The 24,476-nt window shown below is 37.2% G+C and overlaps 2 protein-coding genes across 4 annotated transcripts in view; both read left to right on the forward strand.

The window, feature by feature from the left end:
• Nucleotides 1–7,796: 7,796 nt before the first annotated feature.
• LOC123546317 (uncharacterized) lies at nt 7,797–23,926 on the forward strand. Of its 3 annotated transcripts, none has more exons than XM_053551790.1 (6): nt 7,797–7,916; nt 9,303–9,501; nt 10,241–10,578; nt 11,080–11,249; nt 17,582–17,756; nt 19,793–23,926. In XM_053551790.1, exons 2-6 carry the CDS (start codon nt 9,395–9,397, stop codon nt 20,542–20,544), a joined length of 1,542 nt encoding a protein of 513 aa, XP_053407765.1. In that variant the 5' UTR covers nt 7,797–7,916; nt 9,303–9,394; the 3' UTR covers nt 20,545–23,926. The 3 variants fall into 3 exon arrangements, with proteins under 3 accessions (XP_053407765.1, XP_053407766.1, XP_053407767.1); XM_053551791.1 differs by having other exon boundaries at nt 7,799–7,916; nt 9,364–9,501; XM_053551792.1 differs by lacking the exon at nt 9,303–9,501 and having other exon boundaries at nt 7,819–7,916.
• The window catches only part of LOC123547526 (NHL repeat-containing protein 2-like), a 122,790-nt gene continuing 122,057 nt past the window's right edge, over nt 23,744–24,476 (forward strand). Inside the window, exon 1 of the mRNA XM_053551788.1 lies at nt 23,744–23,880. The gene's annotated coding sequence lies outside the window, so the exon portion shown is untranslated. The remainder of the gene's footprint in view (nt 23,881–24,476) is intronic.

A 24,476-nucleotide genomic window follows, 5' to 3' on the forward strand; every position in this document is an offset into this window, starting at 1 on the left:
GTATCGGCAAATGGACACATACAGTGTATAGAGAAAAAAAGTAATTCCTCTGATCATATGCAGCTTTAGGGAAGTCTTTCAAATACACACCGAAATTTGCATTTCCTGAAAGAATTTCATTATTTTCTAAAATATAAAAAAAATGTAAGCGAATTCAATCAAACAACCAACGTTGTTTTACCTTGTATATAAATTAACCCACATAGCTAGTCCCAGTAACCTAGATTCGAGTGACATGAATAATTTAACCTAGAGACCTATTTGGTTTTGAAAATAGCTTTAACTGGATGTTGCTCTTGTAGAAGAAAATGAAGTTGAATTAAAAAGCAAATTTTATGAATAATTCAATGCGATATCATAAATAATTATATGTGCACAATATATGTAAAAATAACTATTTATATACTTAATAGATCAAGTATAATATACAAAATTGTAAGTACTTACTCGTCCAATTTATTTTTATTTTGTTGAGTTTAACGTCGCACCGACACAATTTTAGGTCATATGGCGACGTTCCAGCTTTAATGGTGGAGGAAGACCCCAGGTGCCCCTCCGTGCACAATTTCATCACGAGCCGGCTTACTCGTCCAAATTGTATTTAAAAAAAATCATTTAATATTACATCTTAAATAATCCCAGTAGGGACACTCTCCTCACGACACGTCCACAACTATGACAGAATCTTGAAAATACGTATTCGAATGTATATAAAACTGACGTATTAGCAAGGAAAGAGAAAAAAAAACGATAGAAGTGTTACCGCAGCGGTCGTTGACCCACCAGCAATCAATATCTTGAAGCAGTGTGAATGACCGAAGAGCTGTTAACTCCTAATGTACTGATACAATATTTGCGTGTTTTAGATGTATGAAATGTTGGTAAAATTTACCTTATTGACGAAAATTTCAACGTTAAATCTTGGTCTAATTACGATATGGACTACATGTAATGAATATAAGTTTGGCAAAATTCACAATGCTGAAATGTTTTTATAGGCTGTTGCACAAAGGTTTAATCCGTATCATTTTAAGTATCTAAGTTTCCACTCTTAACCGGCACCTCTAGAAAGCGGAAACCCCTCCAAACGGAACAATTGTCTTATCCGGGACATGCCCGCTATACCCCCTCCAAACTAGAAACTCCCTAAAAATGAACCGTCCCGGGTCGGTTTACAGGTCGTTCAGATTTATATTTAACGATAGTTTAATTAGCTTGTTTATTTGTCTGGGGCTGGGCGCCGTTTTCAACAGTATTTCAGTCATGTAACGGTGGGCAGTTAACCTAACTAACGTTCAGTACTAGACTGTTTTCTGCAACGGTACTTGCCAACTTCTCCACATGAATCAGAGATGGGGGACGAATGATTTCAAAACACAATGTCTTTCATCAAATCGTCAAGGAGGACATAAACTTCGTCCGAGGATCGAACTTAAGACCTTCTGCGATCTCCCTATTGAGCTAAGACCTGCGATCTCCCTATTGAGCTAAGACCTTCTGCGATCTCCATATTGAGCTAAGACCTTCTGCGATCTCCCTATTGAGCTAAGACCTTCTGCGATCTCCCTACTGAGCTAAGCAGGATAAATGCGGGCATCTACTTCTTACACACATGCATTATAAAATGTAATTACAAGTACAAAGTCTGTTACAAAATATCGATGGCAACGAGATAAAGTGGTAACATCTTTCGAAAAGATACAGGTCAGGTAAAATAATTATCTTTGTCCAAAATAGCGGTCAGGTGAATGACATTTTATGTCAAATTGATCATGGAAAAACGATATTTCTTAAAAAGCACGACCAGATAACCAGATCTTTTGCTGTGTTAAATTATTTGAAACAAAACCGACTAGTTTTTGTGACAACCGTTAAGTGAATGGATCTTTTTTGTTAGCTTGAGCTTCTTTTTTTCATTTTCAAATATTATCTCTAGCTTTTGTCAACCTTTCGCCAGCATCCGCGCCGCAGACGTTTTGTGTGTAAGCATGCAGGTTTCTCAACATTTCAGTCTGAATCAAATGCTTTCAAACTTCAGTCATGTCTTCTGCAACATCAGATTAATTTAGTAAAATAAGTTTTGTCAAAATTATGTCCCTTTTTAACATAGAAATTTCGGTAAGCAGGTTTCTCCGAAGTTGCTATCAAAAGTCCTTTGGCATTTTTAGATTCTAACACTATAAGTTACGTAACTTCAAACAACTCGTCAAAGTTATGCCACATTTTATCATAGAAGTTTTGGTGAAAGTTTTGCATGTTTCTCAGAAACATGACTGAGTGCTAAGCATTGCTTTACAACTCATCACGACTCTTGGGCAATATGAAATATGATCTCACAACTCTAACTTACAATTTGTCAAACTTATTTTAACATAATTTGTGCGTGAAAGTTTTGCATGAAAGCAGGTTTCTCAGAACAGAAACTACTAATCCAAAAACAATCCATCCACACACGTCTTTTTGATCGTATGGTGGCTGTGCAAGACAGGTTTCGTAACTTTTGCTTGCATTTTGACAAAATAATGTCCCTTCTTTACTTAATAAAATGAAAATATATTTAAGCAGTTTTCTTATGTGTGATTGGACTGAATGCTTTTAAACTCACCACAAAACTTCGGCATCATCAAATGATGGCTCTGCGCCAGGTTCTGTAACTCTGACTTACAGTTTACGAAACTATGCATTTTTTCTAAACTTAGAATTCTTTTTAGAATTATCCTAGGGTTTCGAACAGTCAAGCACATTGTCACTAGACAACTGTTAAAGTGAATCACATGACAAATGTGGACGCATTTGTTGATAGGGTTAACACGCTTTCCTACGTAGGTGAAAACCCCGGGTTCGATTCCTGGCTACTCTCATTACGGTGTGTCCTTCGGTAAGGCACTTTATTCCGACTGCCTCAGACGACCCAGCTGTAATTGGGTACCAGCAAATTGCTGGGGATAATGTATTATTGGTTTAAACCGTTCTTGAAAATGTGTCACTTAAAAGCTCTACAGAGCTTATTTTCATCGTTTCACAAAGCGACGGTAAATAAAACTTACCATTACCTTCATATACCTATTATATTTTATTCGGTGTGAAAACGTCGGCATACTGACCTCAAATGATCATACGGGCGAGCGGTTAAGTTTGAGGCCATCATCTGAGGTATAGGCTGATTGCCGATACCAGACACTTGAATATTTTACATACCACTGAGCCTGTTGTTGACCATATTGTTGATATAGTTGCCCGTAAGCTTATTATACTAATTTATTTTAAGTCGATTGTGAATCGAGTTCTACAACTATATATTAATCACTCTTGATACCTCATTCCTGAAGGAATACATCGCCATGAGGGTACGAGAGAAGTCACGCTAATTCCCTTTTAATGCTGAGCACCAAGCAAGGGAGCTACTGGTACCATTTTTCAAAATGGTACCAGCTCCCTTGCTTGGTGCTCATAAGTTATGTCTTTGGTTTGATGCGACGGGTATCGAACCCACGACCTCCCGCGCTCGTAGCGGACGCTCTACCACTAGGCAGTTCAAAGGCTCTACTTATCAGTGCAACATTATTTGCCAAGGCCAAAACTGAAATAGCATTTGAAGTTATTTGACCGGTTGCTATCCTCTTTCATCCCTCTGTTATAAAAATGACGCCAAATATCTAAGCTTTAGACTTCCCGGTTTTTGGACAAGAAGATTTTTATATAAGTCTGTGTCAATCAAGTGAAACTCTGGACGGGGTCAATTTGACCCAAGAGGCATGAGAGGCATGATCTGATCAAACTTGGCAGAGGAAAGAACAAAAGGCAAGGGTAGATTTCTCGGTAGCACAGAGCATCGCATACACAGTCGGAGAGCCATGCGTCGCAAAGTAGGCCAGCAACAAAAAGGGACTGTAGTAGAAAGATACTAGTATAGCAGACGGGTTGTTTAAAAATCCAACAAGTACATTTTAATTATATTCAAAAATGAAACAATAGGTAAGTGTTAAATAAAGGGGTAAGGTGTTAGGGGAAGTGGAAAATGCAAGGATGAATATTTAAAAGGGAAAGCAACGCTCAAAAACTCAGTTTCCATCCACGTAAACCACACCTGCGCAAAGACGTACATACGCACACACGCGGCTAGCTTTTAAGGGCACGACTAAGCAAGTTGCAATACTCCAACCGTCTTTTTTGTAGGATTTAGGAAAAAAGCATCGCGGAGTCTCACACTTTATTGGTCATCGTAGCATCAAAAACATTACAAATATTTGATTAAAATAAGCATTATTTTCCGAAGTGTATAAACTACATCTCCACAGTATGCGAGGTGTGTAAGACCAAGTTCTAGAAGTGTTTTAAGGTTTTTGTTATATTTCTCTAGTAGTAAAAATTGAATAAAGCCGCTCGTAGTTTATGATATCGGTAACCCTATTGTTTTAAGCTCTTTCAAAACGATTAAGCTGTGAGACAACGTATGGTGTCAATTGAGGAAACAATCCAAGGAACAACCAGTCAAAGTTTCATCATCTTTTACAAAACGGTTTCTAGAGGAGAAAAAAACACAACAAGCGGGTCATTCACCCTAAAGCGCTTACGTACAAAGCTTCAAGTGTGTTTGTATAACGTAATGGTACAAGTACAGAGTTAGGTTTCTTCTATGTTAGCCTATATTATATACATGTAACGCACATTTTTTAACCTAGGGCAAATCATTGAATTTGAACAATCACGGCAGACAGTACAACTCTGATATCATACGCCAAATATCATAGCTATTATTGATTCAGAGAAGAAGATTTTCAAAGACTATTTCTGGTCTGTCTGAGGTGCACAACTTCATATATTCTATATAATAATCCTTTGATCTTTTATGACTATAGGTCAAATCAACTTTGAGATACAATGTACACAAACTTTTATGTCCTTTTTACACATTTTTCACTAAGTCAAGTCAGCGTTCGACACTAACTTTTTTGCCAGGTATCCCGAAGGAATACCTGCTGGGAAATTTAGGAATCCCTGCTGAAAATTAGGAGTCCCTGATAACAAAATGTGGTAAGAACATGAAAAAACTAAAATGTAACAAACACAACTGTTTACAGTACTACATGTATTTTATTTCCACTTTATTTCCATTTTACATCAATGACAACAATAGCTTGTATGACTTTTGCTGTAAAAGAATAATGTCATTTCTGTCCAAGTCCTCTTCCCCCTCGTCTTCACTACCATCGCACTCCTCTGTCATTTGTTGTAGTTCGTCTAAATGTATGCCGCCTAGTTCATTCCCCCTTATAACCCCCTTATTAGTAATCATTTTTTTGACATAAAAAAAAATTCCGAAGTCTCCCTTAAATAAAAAAAAAAAATTCAAAAAAAAAAAAATTTTCCGACCTACCTACCCTAATTTTTTGAGCATGTTACCAGATACAAAGATTTTTTAGGCCTTATTAATGCAACTCCCAGACTTTATCTACAACTAGTACATTGGTCATAACAGATTTTCTTAAACATTTCATTTTAGTTGTTTTATTTTGCACATTGCCTAAAAGTGGGTGGGGTTTAGTGTTTGCATGCTTTTATTATCAGCAAATTCTTCTAAATAAGAGCTGCTTTGGCAACAGTGATCATATTTTTCGTAAATGCAGACGTTTTATTGGCTTTTAATTTTAGTTTGTACTAGAAAAATCTTGTAAGAAATGATAAAAATGTTCGAAATTGTCGGTCTAGAAAACGAGAGGACAAATACGTAAAACAAAAGTAACAGTTAAAGTTCTTGAAAAGATAACTGTTTTAACTTTATTTTCTCATCATACCACGTATAATTTCTGCTTATTTAATTTGTTTTGCCCAAACAAAGCCTCGGCAATGATAATAAATTTGTTATAGACCGTAACGGCCGACCGGCTTATGTAATCGTATCGAGCACACAAAATAATGGTACAAACATGATAATCTAAGGCTGCATTGTTTATCAATTAACATGTAAACATTGATCAATAAACACCTTTGATAATGACAAGGCATATTGTACTAAATACAAACCGCGATTATCTCTCGCGGTTTGTATTTAGTACAATATGCCTTGTCGCACGTGCTTATCGCACGTGTCATTTGGCGCGTGGCGTGACTGACATCTGTCGGTAGCTAATTAACATACGACGCTCCGCCTACTGCCATATTTCCGCTTGTGCTGGCGAACAATATTGAAATTCACTGGGATTTTGATTGACAGGGGGCAGAACTAGCGAACTTGGAACGCATCTAAGTAAATTTCCGCGAGTCAAGCTGACGCACGTGCCGTAATTTATGCGGGTAAAATACGAGATTTTCTCGATTTTCGCGGGTCAAAACCCGGGACCTCGGGTCAACTGAACGCTTAGCTTAGCAAAAGAGCGGTGTTTGAGCGAACAAGACTGGGGAATTTCATTTTTTTTTAGAATCATATTTTATCTGAAAATCAAGAGTCCCGACGGAACACCGAAATTGTGAACTTTAGGATCCCTTGCGGATTTTTGGTGTCCTCGGGATTCCGGGACACCGTTAGTGTCGAACGCTGCAGTCAAGTACATTTTGAGATACATGGGACACAAGCTTGTATATGCCTTAATGGATATTTTTGACAAGGGGCATTAACTGGTCTTGCAGTGTAAAATTCAGAAAAGAACCTCAAGTACACAAATTCACATGATGAATGATATTCCTGCATGGTTTCATGACTCTATGTGAAATGTTTTTAAGTTATATGTGTAAAAGGAGCGGAAAAAATGTGCAGCCAGATACAGGACTCGAACCTGCGACCTTCTACTTGCAGGTCAGATGCTCTACCAACTGAGCTAATCGGACAATCGATATCATAGACTAATTATATACACACTGTTACATTCTTCTCTCCTTTTTTTCAAAGACAAACTCAGATTCTTTTGACTAACCCAGCCATTGCTTCACCCTAGCTCTAGGATTCCAAGGCTAGTCACCACACTCACGGCACCAATGTAATAGGGGCGGGAAAATGTGCAGCCCGATACAGGACTCGAACCTGCGACCTTAATTCTGCTTGCAAGTCAGATGCTCTTCCAACTGAGCTAATCGATATCATAGACTATTTATTTACATTATATACACACTGCTACATATGCAATAGAAACTTTTAAGCGTTTTATGTGCATTTTTCACTAAGTCAAGGACCATTACTCTGGTTTGGATGAGTGAAATCTCAAACAGAACCCCAGGACTGGTGCACAACTCCACATGCTATAAAACAATCCTCTATTGTTTTATAACTCTAAGTCACTTCCTGAGATACATGCGACACTAACTTGTATGCCCTTAATGCATATTTTGACAATCAATGGACATAACTCTAGTCGGACCCAAAGACTTCAAATGCTAGATAATGTCCTGTTGTGTTTCATGATCCTAGGTCAACTTGATTGTTTTGTTATTGTTGGAATGAATTTCACTAGTGTGACTGGTGATTCCGAAACTGCCTAAGGTCAACAGAACTCCTAAAAGGAATGTTTTTGTTGTGTCAACTAATTGACAACTTTTTATCGAATAAGTATAAACCTCAAATAAGATTTGAACAGCTTTTTTATCCAGGATTTTCCCTGGATCCTGGATTGTTTAAGATTTTTCTGGCTACCAGGTAGATTCCAGTTTTTCCCTGGCTACAAGAATGATTCTAGGATTTTAGGTTTCTAGTTCAAACTGGAATATTCCTGCTGGTATTTTCCTCGTACCAGGACCATATTTCCTAATTTCTGCACGGGTTAGTACGGTACGGTACAGATTTTATCCAGGAACATTCATACGTTTACAAACCCAGATGGATGAATTACAGTCACTTGTATAACCCAGATCAAAATTGTGAAACACGTGAACAAAGAAGGTGTATTTTAACCGTTTTGCCAGTTTGAGCAGAAAAGTTGGAACAGGTCAGAACAAAATTTTATCCCTTTTGTTCCGTTTAAAGTATAGATCTAGATAATATCGTCCGAATGTCTGGCCGTCCGGCTGATTTTGTGTTGTGTATCTCAAAAAGTATTTTGACCCAGTCGTCAAACGTCATGTTGTGGCCCCTCATTTGACAGGAATCTGGTCTGGCGAAGTCAGTTTCAGCTGGTACTTCAATAATATTGCGGACTATGCGGTACAAAATGATGACTTTGGCATTTTGACGACATTGTTGTAAAGATTCTCAGGGATTCCCATACTTCTTGCAGCAAAGATGTCACGTATACCTCTTGATGCTATTTTCGTGTTATATCTGATCTCGCGGTATTTGATTTTTGCGAGAACAACAATGTGCAGTGCTCTCTACTGGAAACAAATTTGACCTACTTTGAAAGCTGATTACGTTTCACAACCTATTGGTGTAAACGTAGGTTAATTAATATTTAAATGCCCTCGTCGATCATTTGACAAAGTAAAAATTGTAATGAATTGTGTGTTGTCTAAATATTTGATGGATTTACCCTGCCACTGTCTTAAATTTACATTGCAATAATTGTTAATGTCTTACTCACGAAATTAATTTTGAAAATATACTGTGAAATCATTAATATTCGTGGGGGACTAATTTTCATGGATCTCGTGGTTCAGTCAATCCACGAAGTTTAATCCCAACGAACAAGTAAAATTCCCATTCATTTTGTGTTCAAAAGTTGAAATCAAAGAATTCATATCCCCCACGAAATTACAGTTTTGACCAAAACCATGAAATTTCATGCCCACGAAATTAAATGATTCACAGTAGGGGTCCGTTCACACAGGATGCGCTTTATCAAGTCGGATGCCGTAACACAAAATTAGAATTAACTCCCTTGGTAAAAGTGAAGGTCACATGCACCGAAAACAGGATGGGTTTTAAAGGAAACAAGGACTAGAAAAATGATTTTCTTCTTAAAATAATAGTGGAGAAGAAAGGGTTTACGACGTTAATAGGAAGTAACATAGCAATATAATATTGTTTTTCTTTCCTTTATTCATTTATTACCGCAAAAATAGGTGCAAACGGGCTACACTGCTAGTTCTGTTGTATTCCCCAGTAACGTATCTTGCAGCTCTTCGTTGAACTTGTTTTATTTTACTGATGTTAGATTGTTACCATATAATATCTATATAATAAATGAAATTCTGCTCCTTATGTTCTGTTTAGGATTTCACTCAGCCAGACCAGAGCTAGGGTCCTTGAGTCGACTTGTTGAACAAATACACATAAAGTGCCTAAAAGTTTCTTAAAAATATTTCACCTTCAGTCATGGACACACATCTAGCTCATTGAATTGTTTCATGTCATTATTATTATCTCATTTTTCTAGGTGTATGTTTCAGTTTCTCATAAATACCTTCAAGTTTATTACTTCTTAATTGTTATTGAAGAGGATGGAGTAAACGCTGAAATGAGGGAACAATGAGCTGGAGGTTATTGGTCCAAACTCTTCGGAAAAGGTGTAGCAACCAGTTTATGAAATTGAATGAAAACAAGCCTGTAAGGAAAACCAACAAATTATTAAAGAGGTTTGTAAAAGACTTGATCTGAATACATTGTTTAACCTTAAGCCTACTGGCGGCTAGTGATTCTACCCTTTGCGACCAGTGCGGACCAAGGTCATGGTCTGCACTGTTTGCTATTCAGTCAGTAAATTTTCATTGAACACCCCATCGAATAATATTAATAAATGGTACTACCGTACTGCCCAAATTGAATGATGGACCAGTCCATTTTAGAAATTTAGCAGGGTTAAGGTTAAAGGTGAAGGAATGCCTTATAATAAATAGATTTTAGAAAAGCCATTGTTGACACTGTTATAAAGCTTTTTTTAAGTGTGTCTTTTGTGGACATTTACACACTGTTGAACTTTTTAAAAAAATATAAAAACCCGAAGTGCTCATGGTGAGCTATTGTAATCACACTGTGTCTGTTGTTCATGTGTGTGGCATGCACTTACTATAGGCTTATATATTAGAAACTTTGAAAATCTTTTTCTCTGAATCAATAATAGCTAGAGCCTTGATATTTGGCATGTGATATCAGAGTTGTACAGTCTACCAAGATTGTTCAAATTATTGCCCTAGGTTCAAAAATGTGTGTGATATTTATATAATATAGGCTAACATAGAAGAAACCTAACTCTGTATAATTGTACTATTACGTTATACAAACACACTTGAAGCCTTGTACACAGGTTAGTGCTTTAGGGTCAGTGACCCTCTTGTTTGCTTCATTGATTGAACATTTTTGTTATCTTTTTTTCAGTACCGAGATGGAACCTGCAAAAAAGAAACAGAAATTTATACCAGAAGAGTGTGAATTAATGATCGAAATAAATAAGAAAGGGGAATGCAGGTTTGATATCATATCGAAGGTAGAATCTGTCTGTGACGATAAGATATTGAACTTCCCAACTACTAAAGAAAAAGTGCCAAGGCTGTCAGAAAGTACTGATATAGATAATGCCAAACCTGCTGATGAAGTGGATTCTGCAGAAGATATTTGTGATATTGGCGATATAGGAACTCAGTTACCTCCGACCTCCAAGTATGTGGCCCTCGATTGTGAATTTGTTGGCGTATTAGGTGATATTAGTGCATTAGGTAAGACATACTGCACTGAAAAAGTGTAGATTTGTAGTAATAAATTCATAAATGATATTTAAAATTAGTATGATAGTGCAAACATCCAACTTTGACTCTTTCCATTAAATAAATATTTGTAGTTTAAATCAAGTACTTTATTTAATTCAGTTGAAACAATACACAAAAACAATTTCTTGCAGGTACAGTAAAAGCAAGTTGTATCCAGATATTTTATAAGCCTAGACCGGACACAATCTTTTTGCCACACATTTTAATATTTTCTCTTAAAATCATAATTTTTGTTGAGCTGATGTGTGGATGAAAGGAAATCTGGAAAAAGTTGTTAATAAATTTTCAAGAAGATTAAAATAGTCTTAATCTAAATTTTTTTGGTTGAGTTTAACGTCGCACCGACACAATCATAGGTCATATGGCAACTTTCCAGCTTTGATGTGTGCCCCCCGTGCATATTTTCTGAAGCTAAATACTGACTAAATATTTCTATGCTTGGTATTGCAGGGCGGTGTAGTATTGTAAGTTATGACGGAGATGTTATCTGTGATATATATGCACAGCCTCTAGAGAAAATCACCACATACCGAACAAAATGGAGTGGTATCACGAAAACACACATGAAGCGAGCAATACCTTTAGAAAGTGCATTGTCACAGATTTCTGATATAATTCAGGTGAGTGAAACATTTTATGTCTCTCCCCCCCACCCCACACACTGGGGGAGACGTAATGTTTTTGCCCTGTCTGTCCGTCACACTTCATTTCCGATCAATAACTGGAGAACCATTTCACCTAGAACCTTTAAACTTCATTGGTTGACAAGGCTTATGGAGAAGACGACCCCTATTGTTTTTGGGGTCACTCCATCAAAGGTCAAGGTCACAGGGGCCTGAACATGGAAAACCATTTCCGATCAATAACTTGAGAACCACTTGACCCAGAATATTGAAACTTCATGATTGGTCATGCAGAGTAGATGACCCCTATTGATTTTGGGATCACTCTGTTAAAGGTCAAGGTCACAGGGGCCTGAACATGGAAAACAATTTCCAGTCAGTAACTTGAGAACCACATGACCCAGAATGTTGAAACTTCATAGGATGATTGGACATGCAGAGTAGATGACCCCTATTGATTTTGGGGTCACTCTATTAAAGGTCAAGGTTACAGGGGCCTGAACAGGGAAAACCATTTCCGGTCAGTAACTTGAGAACCACATGACCCAGAATATTGAAACTTCATAGATGATTTGACATGCATAGTAGACCATTAGATGACCCTAAGTGATTTTGGGGTCACTATTTAAGGTCAAGGTCGCAGCGGACAGAACATGGAAATCCATGGAAATTTCATTATTGTCATTAGTTGGACTGACTGAGCCAATCAGGGTAGATAACTATGGACTGATTTTATGTCAAATTACCTCCCTTTATTTCAAATTAAAATAGGTATATCTCCGTAACTAATGAAGATACTGATCTGAAATTTCATTTATGTCAACAGATTTATTTGGCAGATCCTTCTTTTATTCACTTACAATAATTTTCTTTTTAATTACTTCCCTTTTACATTACTAAAAATAGCTTTTTTTAAGTAACTTTTTTATTATTGGCCGTAGAGGAGAACCAAGACCACTTTTCTGTGGTACAACATGGATGGTACCTCCAATTTTTAGGTGTATTTTGACATATCTGTACCTTTTAAGAATTCTTTTTTCTTTTTGGTTAAATTTCTTCCCTTTGTTGTTCCTGTCCTTTGGACTTAGATATTTTTTCTGAGGACCTTCTTGTCCTCAAGTGCAATGATAACAGGTGAGCGATATAGGGCCATCATGGCCCTCTTGTTTTCAGTAAGTACTATAGGATAGTATAATTTTAAGACGAATAGAACAAACCACAACTGAACATAGGGACATTTTGTTTTATACTTACATTGGTTAGGGATTTTTCCAGACCTCTAAAAGGGGCAGGGTGCTGCTAAAAAGGGGCAGTGTGCATTTTGCGAACCTTGGACTACAAAAATCAAAAGGTCGATTTCCATGGTTTTTGGTTATAAATGTCCGTTTTGTAAGTTACTACATTATGTATTAGATTGTGCAATACAATCTTTATGCAGAACTTAACATTTTATGGTATTTCTAATCAAGAAAACTTGCAAGACAAAAATATTGAATGCAATCATAAAACAAACAGTATGTATTTATTAATGATAAGCATGTTATGTAAACAAACAGGAATAATGTTGTTTTTTTTTTCATTCAAATTCATTGCAAGTTTCTTCTAGTGTAAATCTGATTACATTTTCAATAAATGTCATTATACATTCATCATATTATTGAATATAGTTGATACTCGTGTAAAATTCGCAGATTTTTTATCTCTGGGACCCCCCATCCCGTCCTTCTGTCCTTCCGTTAACAATTTCTCGTTATCGCATCTCCTCAGAAACTACTGGGGGGGATTTTGACCAAACTTTGTCAGAATGATGTATTGATACCCTAGTTGTGTCCCTCTGAAAATCAGACTGGTTCAACAATTTTTGAGTGAGTTATGACTCTTTGTTTATTTTTATAATTTACTTAGATTTATATAGGGAAAAACTTTGAAAATCTTCTTGTCCAAAACCACAGGGCCTAGGACTTTGATATTTGGTATGTAGCATCATCTAGCAGTCCTCTACCAAGATTATCCAAATTATTTCCCTAGGGTGAAATATGGCCCCGCCCCGGGGGTCACATGGTTTAATTATATAGACTTATATAGGGAAAAACTTCAGAAATCTTCTTGTCATAACATACAACATTCAAATTTGGACCTTATGTATAGTTTTGAGTGGCTAGATGAACCTTGACATGAGTTGACCTTGATCTTGACCTAGTGACCTACTTTCACATTTCTGTAGCTACAGCCTTCAAGTTTGGACCACATGCATAGGTTTGTGTACCGAATGAAACTTTGACCTTGACATTGACCTAGTGACCTACTTTCACATTTAATTTGGACCACATGCATAGTTTTGTGTTCCGAAATGAAATTATGTCTCCCCCAGGAGACATATTGTTTTTTGCCCTGTCCGTCCGTCCTTCCATCCGTCTGTCCGTACGACACACTTCATTTCCGAGCAATAACTGGAGAACCATTTGACCTAGAACCTTCAAACTTCATAGGGTTGTAGGGCTGCTGGAGTAGACGACCCCTATTATTTTTGGGGTCACTCCGTCAAAGGTCAAGGTCACAGGGGCCCGAACATTGAAAACCATTTCCGATCAATAACTAGAGAACCACCTGGCCCAGAATGTTGAAACTTCATAGGATGATTGTACATGCAGAGTAGATGACCCCTATCGATTTTGGGGTCACTCCATTAAAGGTCAAGGTCACAGGGGCCCGAACATTGAAAACAATTTCCGGTCAGTAACTTCAGAACCACTTGACCCAGAATGTTGAAACTTCATAGGATGATTGGTCATGAAGAGTAGATGACCCATATTGATTTTGGGGTCACTCTGTCAAAGGTCAAGGTCACAGGGGCCTGAATATGGAAAACCATTTCCGATCAATAACTAGAGAACCACTTGACCCAGAATGTTGAAACTTCATAGGATGATTGTACATGCAGAGTAGATGACCCCTATCGATTTTGGGGTCACTCCATTAAAGGTCAAGGTCACAGGGGCCCAAACATTGAAAACCATTTCCGGTCAGTAACTTCAGAACCACTTGACCCAGAATGTTGAAACTTCATAGGATGATTGGTCATGAAGAGTAGATGACCCCTATTGATTTTGGGGTTACTCTGTCAAAGGTCAAGGTCACAGGGGCCTGAACATTGAAAACCATTTCCGATCAATAACTAGAGAACCACTTGACACAGAATGTTGAAACTTCATAGGATGATTGGTCATGCAGAGTAGATGACCCCTATCGATTTTGGGGTCACTCCATTAAAGGTCAAGGTCACAGGGGCCTGAACATTGAAAACCTTTTCCGGTCAGTAACTTGAGAACCACTTGACCCAGAATGTTGAAACTTAATAGGATGATTGGTCATGCAGAGTAGATGACCCCTATCGATTTTGGGGTCACTCTGTGAAAGGTCAAGGTCACAGGGGCCTGAACATTGAAAACCATTTCCGGTCAGTAACTTGAGAACCACTTGACCCAGAATGATGAAATTTCATAGGATGATTGGTCATACAGAGTAGATGACCCCTATTGATTTAAGGGTCACTCTGTTAAAGGTCAAGGCCACAGGGGCCTGAACATGGAAAACCATTTCCAATCAATAACTTGAGAACCTCTCAACCCAGAATGTTGAAACTTCATATGATGATTGTTCATGCAGAGTAAATGACCCCTAATGATTTTGGGGTCACTCTATTAAAGGTCAAGGTCACAGGGGCCTGAACTTTGATAACCAGTTCCGATCAATAACTTGAGAACCTCTCGACCCAGAATGTTGAAACTTCATAGGATGATTGAACATGCAGAGTAGATGACCCCTATTGATTTTGGGGTCAGTCTATTAAAGGTCAAGGCCACAGTGGCCTGTTCATGTAAAATCATTTTTTGGAAATAACTTGAGAACCACTTGACCTACAATGTTGAAACTTAATAGGAGAGATCGCCGTGACGTCACGCGTTAACATCTGTTTATCTGGTGGTTGGCAAAACAAATGATTTTAACACCGTTTGCGTATTGAATCAGAATTTTCAATTTTTAATAACTTTTTTGCTCATTTATGGATTTTCAAAATTCAAAAAGATTTGAAATACTAACAATCTTCATATTTTTGTATCCAAATATCTTTTTTCAATGAATAACCGTTTTAAATGACATACAATTTTAAAAGCGGCGTAGTGATTTTCACAACCTTTAGAAAAACAGTGTAAGTTAAGCGTTCATAATTAATCCATTTTATTTCGAAATAACAATTAAAAGTAATCAATAAATTGCTTGTTTTATAACCTTTCCATTGATCAAAAAATTATTTATGTTATTTGTGTTTTAAGAAAGTTTAGACCGTTAGAAAAACATCACTGTTTACAAAAAACATGGACGGTCGGCTTCTGCCCACCCGATCACTGTCTTATCAGTTCTAAAAATAGAATTTGTATACAAACACGATCTCTCCTATAGGATGATTGAACATGCAGAGTAGATGACCCCTATTGTTTTTGGGGTCACTCCGTTAAAGGTCAAGGTCACAGGGGCCTGAACATTGATAACCAGTTCCGATCAATAACTTGAGAACCTCTCGACCCAGAATGTTGAAACTTCATAGGATGATTGAACATGCAGAGTAGATGACCCCTATTGATTTTGGGGTCAGTCTATTAAAGGTCAAGGCCGCAGTGGCCTGTTCATGTAAAATCATTTTTTTGGAAATAACTTGAGAACCACTTGACCTACAATGTTGAAACTTAATAGGATGATTGGACTTGCAGAGTAGATGACCCCTATTTATTTTGAGGTCACTTGATCAAAGGTCAAGGTCACAGAAGCCTGAACAGTGACTTGAGAACCACTAGGCCAAGAGTGTTGAAATTTAGCGGGATGATTGGACATGCCAAGTAGATGATCCCTATTGCAGCCAACCATCAGTGTCTCTTTGACTTTTGCTCCTGACCCCTATTGACTTCTTGCCTATAGGACTTTGCATTGGGGGAGACATGCGCTTTTTTACAAAAGCATTTTCTAGTTTGACCTTGATTTTGACATAATGACCTACTTTCACATTTCTCAAGCTACAGCCTTCAAATTTGGACCATGTGCATAGTTTTGTGTACTGAAATGAACTTTGACCTTGAGATTGACCTAGTGTCCTACTTTCACATTTCTGTAGCTACAGCCTTCAAATTTGGACCAGATGCATAGGTTTATGTACAGAAATAAACTTTGACCTTGTCATTTATCTAGTGACCTACTTTCACATTTTTGAAGGTACAGGCTTCAGATTTGGACCACATGCATAGTTTTGTGTTCCGAAATGAAATTTGACCTTGATTTTGACCTAGTGACCTACTTTCACAATTCTTAAGCTGCAGCCTTCAAATTTGGAACACATGCATAGTTTTGTTTACCGAAATGAACTTTGACCTTGAGATTGACCTAGTGAGCTACTTTCACATTTCTCAAGCTACAGGCTTCAAATTTGGACCACATTCATAGTTTTGTGTTCTGAATTGAAATTTGACCTTGAATTTTACCTAGTACCTACTTTCACATTTCTCAAGCTACAGCCTTCAAATTTGAAGCAGATGCATAGTTTTGTGTACAGAAATGAACTTTGACCTTGAAATTGATTTAGTGACCTACTTTCACATTTCTCAGGCTACAGCTTCAAATTTGGACCACATGCACAGTGTTTTGTACTGAATGAAATTTGACCTTGAGCTAGTCTTGAAATTTGAAACGTTCAAAAATTGCTCAGTGGTGGGTGCGAAGACCACTCTGTGATCTCTTGTTAGGTTAATAGGTTAAAGGTCAAGGTCAGATTGAACCAGAACGGTAGAACTTTTGTTTACAGTGAGCATACAATTTCTGTTCCTTGTGCAATTACTGAATGCATCAAGGGGGGCATTTCGTGTTTGACGAGCTCTTGTTACTGAAACTGTGACTAAAACTTTCAACATAAATGAGTAGTTTTAACAAATTAACTCTGAGGAAGTTGTGCAGCTTGCTTGTGGAGGGTTATGGTTCTTCCGCACTGTTCAGTAATGACAGGAGGGACTGTTGGTATCTTTGCTCCGAAATAAGGCTTGGAAAAGCGCCACAGGACGTGAATAAGGTCATTTGACTTTATAAGCTACATAATGCAGGTGTAAAATTGTGAAATATGACGTAAATTTCAATAAAAGCAGTCTCTTTAATTAGGTTGGGAAAAGCTCCGCAGGACATTAGTAAGGTCCATGTGACTTAGTAAGCTAATGTACAATTGTGAAATATATATAAATTTGTATAAAAGCAGACATCTTATTAGATTTCAATATTCTGTATTATTTCAGGACAAGATTGTTGTGGGTCATGGTATACACAATGATTTCCGAGTTCTCGGCTTTGGTCATCCTGAACATATGATCAGAGACACTCAGAAATGTAAATTTCTCCGTGATAAAATGGAGCTTGATTGTGACAGTAATCAGTGCCTGTCTTTGAAAAATATGGCTCTTAAATTGTTAGGTAAGTTCAAGACAGAGGGAACTTGAATTTGAGTTGTTTCTGTTATACATCTTCTTTGAAATTGCTGGGTTACTGCAGCAAGTTTGATACAAATGGTCTTAATGTAACTCTACCAAGGTTTTTCAAATTATTCTGATTGGTAAAAAAACCCACATTACCTACCTGTATTTATTTAATTGAAACTTTTAAATATTCTTGTCAGAAAACACCGGCACTATTTCAATATAATTTCACAGACATTTTCCTTGCATAACGATCTACAAAAACTGTTTAAGCAAACAGCGTAACTGAAAGTGAGTGTTCTATGGCCATCCTGGCCCTCTTGGTTTTTGTCGAGCCCGCTTGCAGAAGCGAAGACATGGTCATCCAAATGGCTGTTCGGTGTATGTGTAGCACGCACCTTGTTTTTCCGGACCATAACTTTGACATGCATGGAGCAATCCATGAATATTAACCTCAGTGAGACGGAGTGTCATGTGCAAACCCCAGGTTCCTATCTCAAAGGTCAAGGTCACAGTTGAAGGTCAAAGGTCATGTCAGACCTTGTCTGGCCCATAACTTTGACGTGCATTGAGGAATCTTGTTTATATTTAGCATGACTGTTTAACTCAATGAGACGAAGTGTCACGTGCAAAGCCCAGGTTCCTATCTCAAAGGTCAAGGTCACAGTTAGGGGTCAAAGGGCTCGACATGTTGCCCATGAGCATCAAGTTTTTACCATTTAAACTTGTAAAAGACATTTTGATGTAAATTAGGTGTGAAACCAAAATTTAAAACCTTTTTATGCCCCCGGTATCTACTGATGCGGGAGGCATATAGTGATTGTCCCGTCCATTCGTCCGTCCGTTAGAGGTAAACCAAATGGGACCGTTTTGTCTAGCATCAGTACCCCTTACTAGAATGACTTGATCACCTGACCTCAGTTTGACCTTGACCTCATTTTGGACTTAGGTTGCTTTATATGGGCCATCTCTTGGTTAACCAAATGGGACCGTTTCGTCTAGCATCAGTACCGCTTACAAGAATGAATTGATACTAATACAGATGTAACCTGTGACCATTCCTCATCTTCAGACATCACCTTACCTCAGTTTGACCTTGACCTCGTTTTGGACTTGGGTTGCTTTGTTTCGACAAGGATGCCACCGGGGGCATCAAGCGTTTATTGAACGCAGCTCCTTGTTTGGACCATAGTTGTTACCTGTACTGTGTTGGAAAACCATAATTCATAATATTATTATGCCCCCCTTTGAAGAAGGAAGGGTATATTGTTTTGCAGATGTCTGTCGGTCGGTATGTAGACCAATCCATTTCCGAATGATAACTCAAGAACGCTTGGGCCTAGGATCATGAAAGATGATAGGGAGATTGGTCATAACCAGCAGATGACCTCTATTGATTTTGAGATCAGTAGGTCAAAGGTCAAGGTCACAGTGACCCCGAACATTTAAATGATTTCCGGATGATAACTCAAGAATGCTTGGGCCTAGGATTATGAAAGTTGATAGGGAGGTTGGTCATGACCAGCAGATGACCCCTATTAATTTTGAGGTCAGTAGGTGAAAGATCAAGGTCACAGTGACCCGGAACAGTTTAACAGTTTCTTGATGATAACTTGAGAATGCTTGGGCCTAGGATCACAAAACTTGATAGGGAAGTTGATCATGATCAGCAGATGACCCCTATTGATTTTGAGGTCAGTAGGTCAAAGGTCACAGTGACCCAGAGCAGTTAAACTGTTTCCAGAAGATAACTTGAGAATGCTTGGGCCTCGGTTCGTGAAAGTTGATAGGGAGGTTAATCATGACCAGCAGATAACCCCTATTGATTTTGAGGTCAACAGGTCGAAGGTCAAGGTCACATTGACCCAGAGCAGTAGAACTTTTGTGTACAGTGACCATATAATTTCTGTTCCTTGTGCAATTACTGAATCCATCAAGGGGGGGGGGGGCAGTTCGTGTTTTTTATGAGCTCTTGTTTTAACAATCAGGATCTGTGAACTATAATTATGTACAGACTATGACACTAAATTTCAGGTAAAACCATTCAGACTGGAGCTCATTGTTCTGTGATAGATGCTACAGTTACCATGGAGTTATTTAAACTTGTTCGGGAGGAATGGGAGACCAGTCTGTTGAAAAAAGGCAGAACATCAAGCTTTCCAGATGACCTTGATCAGTCATTTAATCACACTGATGAAACGGTGGGTACCAAAAAGGAAAATAATGGACTGGTTTACAAAGAAAGTAAACATTCAAATAATGTGGATCATATTGTGTCTTTGACTGGTATACAAAATGGTAGAATAAGAAAGAAGAGAAATAGGAATAAGAAAAAGACTGGATTTAGAACTCATTTTGGACAAATAATTGCTGGTAATAAAAATCTTACAGATTATTTCAAAGAAGATGTTACTGTTTTGAAAAAGGGAAAGACCAAATTCTCAGAATTCTTAAAAAACAAATTTTGTGAAGGGAAGACCTCAGAAGCAGGTTATGCAGACAGTAATGGAGTTCTAGCATCAGCCTCAGACATGTCCATCGAAATATGTAATCCTATGTCACTGAGAGATGGTACAACATATCAAACAGCCAGTAGGAACAGAAAAATGTCGTGGAAGGAGTCTAGAAACAGAAAATTAAAATTGAAAACATCGTCAGAAAAATTAACTTTGAAGTCTAGTTATGCGGAGAATATCAAACAGTTGTTCCATGATGATTTTTGGAATGATGGGCATGTGTTTGAAGATACAGATAACAGTGTCGGTGCTGTATCTGTCGAGAAATAATATTTATTTAAATTTCATTGCAAGATTTTAATATCTAATACCGTATTTTATTTGACATTTGACACAGAACAAGGCTGCTATAACTATACTGGGTTATGAATTTACAAGTGAACTGATCACAAATTGACAAGTTGACACCAGGTTGAAGCTGAGTAACAAACTGCAGTAAACCCTCTTGAAGGGAGTATTGTGTTGGGGTAACATTAATCAGTTGAAACTTGGGCTATGGAAATCTTGTATCAAGGTCGCAATTGCATACACACATGGTGATCAAATACTGTCATGTGTAATTGATTATTAATTAATTACATGGGACAAATTCATTCAAATTGATTATTACAAAACCAATTATATAATACATACCACTATACAAATTCAGTAACAAAATGAAAAAAAAAATGATGTTCCAGCACTTGGGAGGCACTAGAAAATTTGCTTTAAAGGGAAAATGTATGTTTGTAAATGAAATTGTGTTGAGTAACTTTATTTAAAACTAATCTTATAGATGTTTACAGTCAACATTTTTACTTTCTACTTCATGGTTTCAGTATTGTAAAACAAGCTTACGGTGGGATATGCATATCATCGGACTATTACTTCATGAAAGTAAACTTTAATTAATCGTTACACCTTTGAAGGTGTTTGCCACTAAATTCAGGAAATAAAATGGCTGAATATCTCAATTTCTTGATTTTTATCCACCCTGTGTCCCGCCTATAACTTTTGTTGTGCTTCAGATTTTAGATTAAGCTTGCAAAAATAACTACTATAACAAGATGACATATCTTATGCAGAATGCAAACTCCTACCTCAAAGGTCAAGGTCACACTGCAGTCAAATAGATGCCCTCACCGTTGAAAATTTAGGCGCATACAGTTTTGCCCGTCGGTGTTTGCGCAGAATTGTGCCCGGTGTATGACTTGGTTGTGCTCCGTAAGATTTTGAAATAACTGGTATAGAAATTCACCATAACAAGACAGTGTGTTAAAATCAAAGATTTAAAGGCATTTTTCTTTTCTGCTATAAAACATTTTTATGCATGCATTGATGTTCAAATAACTTGACAGAGACCTTCATCATTACAAAGCCTGTCCCGCTTAGCTCAGTAGGGAGAGTGTTGGTATATGGATCGCGGGGTTGTGAGTTCAATCCCCGTGTGGGGCGAATGTTCTCTTTGACGATTTGCTAAAAGACATTTTGTCTGAAATCATTCGTCCTCCACCTCTTATTCATGTGGGGAAGTTGGCAGTTACTTGCGGAGAACAGGTTTGTACTGGTACAGAATCCAGGAACCCTGGTTAAGTTTACTGCCCGCCGTTACTTGACTGAAATTTTCTGTTGAAAAATGCCATTAAATCCAAAACAGACTAACAAATCTCCATTACAAGACAACTTATCAAATTAAAGACACATACCCCTACTTTAAAGGTCAAGGTTACACTTACAGGTCAAAGATTTTACACTATGAATGAATGTTAAAATACCTTGTTATTCACAATATCTAGACAGTTTGTTGTATGCAAAACCTAACCCATTGTTGAGAAGTCTAGTTCACCTTTAGATGTCAAGATTTTACACAGATAACTTCTGAATGAATGGATGAATTTTGATATAACTTGGCACAAATATCCACCATTACCAGTGATTTCAAGATTTTATTATTTCAGACTCAGTACGTGATACATTTAGATATGCGATGTCATGTGTAAGACCTAGACCTCAGACTCGAGTCAAGTTCATACTTAGAGGTAAAACTCAGAGGTTAAAGGTTTTTCTTCATTTTTCTTTTTGAGACTGTAACATTATTTGTATATGTTAAAGGATATTCAAATAATTTGTATACGTTAAAGGATATTCAAATAATTTGTATACGTTAAAGGATATTCAAATAATTTGTATACGTTAAAGGATATTCAAATAACCTTGTACAAACATTCACCATAAGAAGATGATGTGTCAAGAGCAAGACTTTGGCCCCTAGCTCAAAGGTCAAGACCACACTTCAGAGGTCGAATTTTTTTATCTTATTATTTGTCTGAGCTATAAATATTATAAGCATAGCAGGACGTTCAAATAGATTGGTACAAACTTTCACCATAACAGGACAATGTAATAAATAATTATTTAAATCATGTAAAATAAATATTTACAGGAATTTTTTCCTGTCAAAAGCTCCAGTAGTATACTTCTGTTTTCGAAGTGAAATTACTCACAGGACTCGCATTTTTGTGTACAAACATCATCTCTAACCTTGAATCACTAGCCTCTTACCAATGAGGGTTCAAGCCTCATTTTGAAAATTTAAATGAAGAATTTAAGCCAAAATTTAAAGTTGTTACATTTGTATCACTCTGTGTATTAAACATTTTGTGCTCCTAAAAAACAGTGGTGTTGTGTAAATGTCTTTCTCCATTTTGCTTCATTTTATTATCATTTCTTTTATTTTGAGGACTCATTATGTCTCCCACCACACAGTGGTGTGGGAGACATATTGATTTACTCCACTCTGTGTGTCTGTCACAAAGGTTGTCCGCACTCTAAGTTGAACGTTTCTCATCAGTTCTTCACCAAACTTGAACAAAAGGTGTTTGACCATAAGACCTTTGCCAAGTTCGATAACTAGCCAAATCGGTTCAGGCATTTTGGAGTAACGGCCCTTGAATTACCGAAAAATCTGCCTTTTTGCTCTTGTCCGCACTCTAAGTCGAACATTTCTTATCCGATCTTCACCAAATTTGAACAAAATGTGTTTGACCATAAGACCCGTCTAGGCCTTTTGGAGTTCTGGACCTTGAATTGTAGTGAGTATATAAAGACTGACTTGCTATTTAGATGACTAGGCAGTTGTGGGAGACATTCGCTTTTCTCAAAAGCAGCTCTAGTTGTTTACTGATAAAGCCTGTCCTAGTTTTGAGACATCAAGTGTGTCAATAAGTTCTTTATAGACTATGATTTCTAGAAGGTTCCATAAACAGGGTGTGTACACAGTTTTAAAGTCTGGGTTATTCTGGATTTTTCCAGAATCTTTTTATTCTTGGTTATACATGAAAGTGCTGGAACTTTCCATGATGCTTTAAATAGGACATCTGTCTGAGGACAGGGCAGAACCTAAAGTAAGATCTTGTTGATAAACTTTCCTGTATTTCTTAATAACAAAATGTTACCATTTTGGACGTTTAACATTTAAAAAAAAATATTTTATTTTCAAAGACAGGATTTATATTCTTTCAATGAAATTTGGAATAAATACTGACTGGATTGAAATTTGACCAAGACAGGATTTGTACTATTCTTTCATATTATAATTAGACTTGATGGCTAGTTAATATTTTAAAGGTATTTTGATTATTATTTTTCAGAATAAACTTTGTTATTGTTAATAGTTGCTGGTTTGTTTTTCTGATACCATAAGTATTTTAAGTAACAATGGTTTCAGTTCTAACTTATAAATGAATCAGCTGAGTAAAAATAGAATATACTAAGTTAAGTCTACCACATGGCCACTTCCTTTATATGATTATTTGCTGTGTAGACCCCTCCATACTCTTTAGAGGCACAACCTCCGCCACTCGGGAAGTTTTCTATTTGGTACTAGGAAATATGCCATGATTAAGTGAAAAAGCACTAATTAAAAATTTGGAGGCTTCCACTGCCAAGTGGTAAGTTAAAGTTGCTGACTTTGAGTCATTTGACCCTTAATGATGTGGGTCCTAAACTTTTCTTTATGTTAGGAAGTCATCCAGCTAACTTAAAGAAGGCTGGTGGTTCTACACAGGAGCCCGCCCATGCCTGAAATAATGCCTGGTGGGGTACCTGGGGTCGTCCGTCACAAGCAAAAGCAAAGTTGCTGTATGACCAAAGTATTGTTGATGTGACTCTTAACCCAGCAAAAATATTTAAAATTCAAAATGGCTGTGCATTTTGTATCTTCA

The sequence above is a fragment of the Mercenaria mercenaria genome, chromosome 9, assembly GCF_021730395.1.
Source record: "Mercenaria mercenaria strain notata chromosome 9, MADL_Memer_1, whole genome shotgun sequence".
Lineage (NCBI taxonomy): Eukaryota > Metazoa > Mollusca > Bivalvia > Venerida > Veneridae > Mercenaria > Mercenaria mercenaria.